Here is an 8610-nt window from a genome sequence, read left to right on the forward strand (position 1 = left end):
AAATGGACTTATGATCCATTAAGATGTAGGACAAAACCCATTTAGATATAAGCCAACATACTTGTATGCTTTTGTACAAATTCCTACACCATGTTGCATGGGATCCCAACATACAAGCACCACCTTTGTACCACCACCCATGCAAAAGAAAAATGGTCCCCCCAACACCGTTAAGGCCGTCGGCCATGTACACCACCACCACCACTTTAAATTCAAACTTGATTTCTCATTTCACACTTCATTTCATTCTCAAAACACACACATTTTCCCTCAAATTTTCTCTCTAGTCTTTCTCACACTAAAAGCTTAAGAACTTGCAAGTTTTTCATGAATTTCTTCTTCTTTTTTCTTTCTAAGTCACGAAATCATCATCATCATCATCAAGAGATCAAGCTTTTTAGCTTTTTGATCTTGTTATATCTTGAAGATTCAAACCTTGATGGAAAATCTTCAAGAACATAAAAGATTCAAGCTTTCTAGCTTTGAATCTTCATTAATTTGTTGGATATAAGTTTTAGAGCTTAAGATCACTTTATTTTTGTTAAAAGATCAAAACTTGTGTTTATGATTTTCATAAAACTTGTAGATCTAGCTTTATGCTTTAAGGATCTACAAGAACATTAGAGATCCAAGCTTTCTAGCTTAGGGTTTCACCATTTTGTTTAGATCTAAGCGTTTTTTGCTTTTGATCTCATTATTTTTACTAGATCTGAGCTCTCTAGCTTATGGTCTCATATAGCTTGTTTAGATCTAAGCTTTCTAGCTTATGGTCTCATTAATCTTGTAAGAATCCAAGCTTTCTAGCTTAGGGTTTCATAATACTTGAGATCTAAGTTTGTTGTAGATCTCATTTACTTGTAACCTTTTTATGATTTTTATGGTGATAAAAAATCAAGTCTTTATCATCTGCATATGGTAAAGGCACATAAACTTATATAAAGATGATGAGAAACAATGCTTAATACTAAGGATGTAACTTTGGTTCATCATGTAGCATGTAACTCTTAAAGAGTTGGTTTTTCTTTTCATTTAATGTTAATAAGTGTGTTGATGGTTAAAACTTGGTCAAAATGATGCTAAAACATCAAAGAGTTGTACACTTGAGGCTTATACGCATCAAGGACGAGAACCGTGATAAGCATCAAACACCAAGAAACCCACCGGAGCACTTGAATCTGTTTTTCGGGGTCTGATCCGACTCCTGGAGCTTCTGGAAAATTGATTTCCAGAAAGTTGATGTGTACATAACTTTTCATTTAAGACTCGTCTAAATCCGATGTACGGTTTAGGATTTATAGCCTTCCAAAGTTCACTACGTTTTTGTAACGACGTGCTGAAATTTCTGACCTACTCGCGCTTTGACCGTCGCCACGGTCAAACGTCATCGAGTTAGGATCTGATTTTCGGACAGCGGTAAAAGGACTCACAAGCGGAGCCCTGGCCACTGACCGCGCGACATTTCAATTTGTGTAGAGGTCGTAGCGGCTGTACAAATTCAGCTATTCATTTTGATCTCTATTCTTGTTGAAACTTTACTTTATCTTTCACGAATGATGATAATGATGATACTTAAGACTTAACTTATTTACCTTTAAACTTTTTGGGGACGATTTACTGACTTAGTAACCTTTGACTTAGGTTGAGGACCTTTCGGACCGACTTACTACTTGCTTACATTTTCATATCGACTTTACCGCACATTCATTGTGAGTTATAGCTCCCGTTTTACTTTACTATTTTTGAAACTGAGAATACATGCGCTTTTTATGTTTTACATACTAGACACAAGTACTTTAACTTTATATATTTGTGGGTGATATAACGGCACAAATTTTCCCCTTTTCTCGGTAATGTTTAACTATTGGTTTATGAACCGGTAGACGCGAATCTTAGATATGGATCCATAGGGTTTGACATCTCCACCTGGGCTAGTCGCGCTAGCATTTAACGGGTGTTTAATACTTCGTTTTTTTTAACGCACTCGCCAAGTGTACTTTTAGGGGGTGATATATTATTTTACGTTAAGTTAGTTACCGAGTGTCCACGGTTAAGCATATACTTTTCATACTGTTTTGAATACGAAATCTCGTGGTCTACATTACATTATCGTTTACAAGAAAACTATAATTCACCAACATTCGTGTTGACTTTTTAGCATGTTTTATTCTCAGGGAACTAAGACGCTTATTGCTTCCGCTGTATTAGACTTGCTGTGTTAGACTTCCGCTGCATTGTTTAGAGATGTCTCAATCATGGAACTTTTTACTTTGCATTCATCACTTATGTTTTATTTGAACTATGGTTTTGTAATGACCTCGGTGTCACGTACATTTGTTAACGCTTTCTATTCGTAGAAGCACGTTACTCTTGTTAAACATTTGTCGTTGGAAAAATGTTATCTTTTTATGAATGCAAACTTTGTTTTAAAACAGCATATAGTGTTATACCGTGTAATGGACCTGTTGTTGATGATCCGTACCATGGAGGTTTTGGACGGGGCATCACACAATCCGATTTGATTTCATCTATGGATCGATCACTATCAATGAATATGGTTTTGATGTTGTGGTAATTTTTGATAGGCAAATTTTGCTAACCCTAATTAAGGATATTGGGTTTTTTTCTGGATTTTGGTCGTGACAATTGAAACTGGTGGGTTATTAGGGATTATAATCGGGACACGTGTTATTCTATGGTAATTAAGCTAATTAATTTTGATTAAATCCGAGATTTACACGTGGAATATGATTAGTAGATAATCTCTTGATGTGACATGTCAGCAGAACCCCACATGCTTTATAAGTTGTAAAGAAGATTCAGCAACTTTGTATAATATTCACCTCGTCGTTATCAGTGTGATTTAATTTCAGTAACCTTGTATAATTTTCATTTAATGTTCGTCGTTATAATGCAATTTAATTCAGTAACTTTGTATGATGTTGCTCGTTGTTGAAATGTTTTAATTTCAGTAACTATGTTATAAATCGAAAATAACTGCGATTTTTCATTCATTTAATAGAAAGTACAATAAGATATTAAAACAACGACATAATTAAACTAAAACACAATAAAATATTATAACAAAACATTATTAAACTAAAACATAATAAAAGTTTCTCAACTTTGAAAACTAAATAAAGAGAAATGCTATTAGAACGCCAACTCATGGTCTCTTTTATACCGTTCCACTGATCCTCTGTACGGAGATATGTAGCGGACAATTCCGGAACACAGTCTTCTTCGTAATACAAGACGTCCGTAGACGTCCGTGTGTTCGAATGGAACCATTTCATTCAAAAAATATAAAAGGTCCTCTAAACCTACGTCGCGAACGTCAATTTCTTCGAACGTATATTTCGAACTACGCGTATAATCGTAAAGTTTCATTTCATTACGGAATTTTACTTCCGTAATACACTTACAATCAACGGCGGAAGGGTAGACATTTTCGGTGTGTTTGATGTGTGTTTGATGTTAGTAATGTTGTTGATAATGGTGTGTTTAAATAAGAAAAAATTTGGCAAAAAAGTTGTCCACGAAAGTTTTTAGGGACGACAAATATAGCGCGAAAATTTTTACCTTTTTGTAGCCAAATTTTTTTGCACCGAAAAAAAAAACAAAAGAAATTATATTTTCTTTTGAGACGACATATCGGGACGACATGTCGTCCCGAAAAAGTTGGCGCGAAATTTTTTGGTTTTTGGAGCCAGTTTTTGACACTAGAAATAATTAAAAATGAAATTTTCTTTCGGGACATGTCGTCCCAGAATGTCGTCCCTAAAAAAATGGTCAAACTTCTTATGAAAAACTACCCACATTTTTGTCCTTTAGTGTATTTTTGGGGACGCCTCTTTGTCGTCCCCAACTATCACTTTTCTTGTAGTGCTAAAGTCGGACTTTTCTTGTAGTGCTAAAGCCGGATTGAATAGGATGATTATCCATCAGAACAAATCAAATGTTAATTGTCATTTCAACACTAAAACCATCACCACTTTTTTATGTTCTACGGAGTAACTTAGACTTTGCACCTCTACTCATCGTGGCAAAAGTTTAAAGAGATATATGTACAAATTGTACATGACAGACCACGTGCAATATAATATAAATGAAATTAAAAATTGAATCGGCCACTAACGCGATAACTAAAATTAAAATAGTCTAAAAAAACCTCAATGTTCAGTTACGTTCAACTACTCAACACCAATCACGTCCATAAAACGAATTTGAATTCATTAGTCAAACTATTACAGATATGATCAACATTAAACCAAAACAAAACCAAATACAACTTGTACCCATTTGAGCAAATAAACCTAGCTACATATTGATTTCGATCAAACAATTTAGCTTGCCATATGTTGTTTAAAAAAAATTAATTTTATGATCAAACACGTAAAAGTAGCAAGTCCAAAAAGGCAGCAATGGGGACAACAGCATGAAGCACAAAATGTTTTCCTAGAACGTTGAATCTTGAAGAATGACTCTTTATAAGGGCGGCAAGTGGCTGTTGTGATAGAGGGCTGAGATGTGTCGAGTGACTATTTGAAGGGGCGGCAAGCCGGCAACTGGCGGTGGTGGTGGAAGGCTGATATCTGAAGTTTGACTCTTTAAAGGAGCGGCAATTGGTGGTGGTGGTGTTAGAGTGCTGAGACCTGAAAAGTTACTTTTTGAAGGGGCGGCATGTGGCGGTCGTGGTAGAGGGCTGAGATGTATGTGCAGTTTCATGCCTCTTAAGCATGACCTTTTGCTACTAATGAAGTAGCGATCGTGGGTCACGTTTAGTTCGACTACGTCTCTTCCAAATCCTCTCGTGTAATTGTGCAATGGATGCTCGCCATTGCACGTTTTGTAGTTGGTTTTGCTCACTTCTAGTACGCAGTCCTGGTCTCTGTCATACACGAAAACTACAAACATACAAACTACAATTAGGACAAAAGAAACATCAAATATCCAAATTAACTTATAATATGTAAGTGGGTGGGTTGATATTGTGATTGAATATTTGAATCCAAGCTTCTTAGTTCAAATTTACACAAAAAATTGCTTCATATCTCTAAAATACATACATAGTAGCGTTTCACTGTCACACCTTCTAAAAATGAGGTGATGTAAGAATCAACCACAAAATATTTAACCTTTAAAAGATGTCTAATAATAATTCTAGATAAAGGATCTCAGGTAAACTGATAAATGTTTATAAACGATCACAAGGTACAAACTAATACAAACACACACTAATGTATCACACCTTCTATATGAAACTATAACATGATTATCAAAACGTCGATTAGTGGTAGCAATATAACTCATCAATCTTAAGATTATGAGTTCCGTACATGTAATGGACTATTTTGTAATGGTTTAACCGAAAACAGAATTTATAACCAAATTCAACTAATAAAGAGTAATATATAAAATTCTTAATTTAAATATTCAAATCCAAAGACAATATAACATCGATTTGTTATGATTAATTTGGTTTAATTATATCTTTTTTCATTTTCTATTTGTTTGATCGAAAAGAACCAAATTTTATTTTTGATTCGGTTTCAGTTATGAAGTTGAATTCGCTTTCAATTTTGATATTAAAATTTTCAAAAACAAACAAAATCAAGAAAATCATCCAAACCGATGAACACCCTTACTTCAAATTAAATAGAACAAAAACATAAAGTTATACAAATACAAATATATATACATATGCAAACATAATTAAAATAAATAAATACTTACAAAGCCAGTCACCGAAGTAAAATGTTTGATTTCCAGTCCAAAGAGTGTAGTTAACATATGAAGTCCAGCCCATATTACCGCCCGTAATAAACCGTATACCGTAGACATCCGGGAACATTTCCACTAATGCGGCGCAGAATGCTAACGCCACCGTCACTGTCCATTTACTGCTGTTGTAGTTCCGCCTCATTTTTGGAGTGAGTGAGTAAATCAAATGAATTTAGAGGTTTTATTTCTTGAATTCTGGTTAACTGATAAACTATAGTATGTTGGAAGTTTTGCAAATATGATACAGCACCAATTATATGCTGTTTGTATCAATTGGTTTTACTTTGATCACAATACAATTAATATATACAAATCTAGTACTACTATGTTTCTATCCCAATAACCAAGCATGCTTGTTTGAGTGGCCACTGAGTTGCCCGATGAAACACATCACCCGGGTTTGAATCTTTGCAAAGCCATTCGTTCAAAAAAGGAGTGTGACCACAGGGAGCGCCTTATGCGCAATTCACCCAGTATCAGGTCTCGCGCTCAGGGGCTTGATTACCCGAGGTTTACTCTTCATGGGAGAGTCAGTGTACTCGTTTATTAGGGAGTTTTCTCGGTAATCCAAAAATCTCAATTTCTTTAATATAAATTATTTGCCTTTTGAAGTTCAATAAATCAGTTTATTCGATGTATTGCCAATTGTTGGTGTTAGCACATGAATAAAATTTAAAATTAATAAACCAAGAGAAGTCAACTAGAACAACTAATCAAAAACTAATTATCAATTTGCTAAAAGTATTAGGCAAAACCTTTTTTTTTTAACAGCAAAATTTATGAAAAGCCAAACCTCCCTAACGGTTAGGAGCTAGGGAGGAAAACCAACAATAGTTACAAGTTGCAACAGCTTTATAAGCCAATCAACCTGAAATGTCCTGTTCTTATTAATTAAAAACGTTCCATATTAATTGATTTCGTTGCGAGGTTTTGACCTCTATATGAGACGTTTTTCAAAGACTGCATTCATTTTTAAAACAAACCATAACCTTTATTTCATAGATAAAGGTTTTAAAAAGCTTTACGTAGATTATCAAATAATGATAATCTAAAATATCCTGTTTACACACGACCATTACATAATGATTTACAATACAAATATGTTACAACAAAATAAGTTTCTTGAATGCAGTTTTTACACAATATCATACAAGCATGGACTCCAAATCTCGTCCTTATTTAAGTATGCGACAGCGGAAGCTCTTAATAATCACCTGAGAATAAACATGCTTAAAACGTCAACAAAAATGTTGGTGAGTTATAGGTTTAACCTATATATATCAAATCATAATAATAGACCACAAGATTTCATATTTCAATACACATCCCATACATAGAGATAAAAATCATTCATATGGTGAACACCTGGTAACCGACATTAACAAGATGCATATATAAGAATATCCCCATCATTCCGGGACACCCTTCGGATATGATATAAATTTCGAAGTACTAAAGCATCCGGTACTTTGGATGGGGTTTGTTAGGCCCAATAGATCTATCTTTAGGATTCGCGTTAATTAGGGTGTCTGTTCCCTAATTCTTAGATTACCAGACTTAATAAAAAGGGGCATATTCGATTTCGATAATTCAACCATAGAATGTAGTTTCACGTACTTGTGTCTATTTTGTAAATCATTTATAAAACCTGCATGTATTCTCATCCCAAAAATATTAGATTTTAAAAGTGGGACTATAACTCACTTTCACAAATTTTTACTTCGTCGGGAAGTAAGACTTGATCACTGGTTGATTCACGAACCTATAACAATATATACATATATATCAAAGTATGTTCAAAATATATTTACAACACTTTTAATATATTTTGATGTTTTAAGTTTACTAAGTCAGCTGTCCTCGTTAGTAACCTACAACTAGTTGTCCACAGTTAGATGTACAGAAATAAATCGATAAATATTATCTTGAATCAATCCACGACCCAGTGTATACGTATCTCAGTATTGATCACAACTCAAACTATATATATTTTGGAATCAACTTCAACCCTGTATAGCTAACTCCAACATTCACATATAGAGTGTCTATGGTTGTTCCGAAATATATATAGATGTGTCGACATGATAGGTCAAAACATTGTATACGTGTCTATGGTATCTCAAGATTACATAATATATAATACAAGTTGATTAAGTTATGGTTGCAATAGATTTGTTATCAATTTTCACGTTGCTAAAATGAGAAAAATTATCCAATCTTGTTTTACCCATAACTTCTTCATTTTAAATCCGTTTTGAGTGAATCAAATTGCTATGATTTCATATTGAACTCTATTTTATGAATCTAAACAGAAAAAGTATAGGTTTATAGTCGGAAAAATAAGTTACAAGTCATTTTTGTAAAGGTAGTCATTTCAGTCGAAAGAACGACGTCTAGATGACCATTTTAGAAAACATACTTCCACTTTGAGTTTAATCATAATTTTTGGATATAGTTTCATGTTCATAATAAAAATCATTTTCTCAGAATAACAACTTTTAAATCAAAGTTTATCATAGTTTTTAATTAACTAACCCAAAACAGCCCGCGGTGTTACTACGACGGCGTAAATTCGGTTTTACGGTGTTTTTCGTGTTTCCAGGTTTTAAATCATTAAGTTAGCATATCATATAGATATAGAACATGTGTTTAGTTGATTTTAAAAGTCAAGTTAGAAGGATTAACTTTTGTTTGCGAACAAGTTTAGAATTAACTAAACTATGTTCTAGTGATTACAAGTTTAAACCTTCGAATAAGATAGCTTTATATGTATGAATCGAATGATGTTATGAACATCATTACTACCTTAAGTTCCTTGGATAAACCTAC

General features: G+C 33.7%; 1 protein-coding gene across 1 annotated transcript; it reads right to left on the reverse strand.

The window, feature by feature from the left end:
• Window positions 1-4485: 4485 nt before the first annotated feature.
• Window positions 4486-5923, reverse strand: LOC139868679 (early nodulin-like protein 17). Its single transcript, XM_071857013.1, has 2 exons — window positions 5734-5923; window positions 4486-4904 (listed from the first exon to the last, which is right to left on the reverse strand). The coding sequence occupies exons 1-2, from the start codon at window positions 5921-5923 to the stop codon at window positions 4486-4488; spliced, it is 609 nt and encodes a 202-aa protein (XP_071713114.1).
• Between the last annotated feature and the right edge of the window lie 2687 nt (window positions 5924-8610).

This window comes from Rutidosis leptorrhynchoides, chromosome 9 (genome assembly GCF_046630445.1).
Source record: "Rutidosis leptorrhynchoides isolate AG116_Rl617_1_P2 chromosome 9, CSIRO_AGI_Rlap_v1, whole genome shotgun sequence".
Taxonomy (NCBI): Eukaryota; Viridiplantae; Streptophyta; class Magnoliopsida; order Asterales; family Asteraceae; genus Rutidosis; species Rutidosis leptorrhynchoides.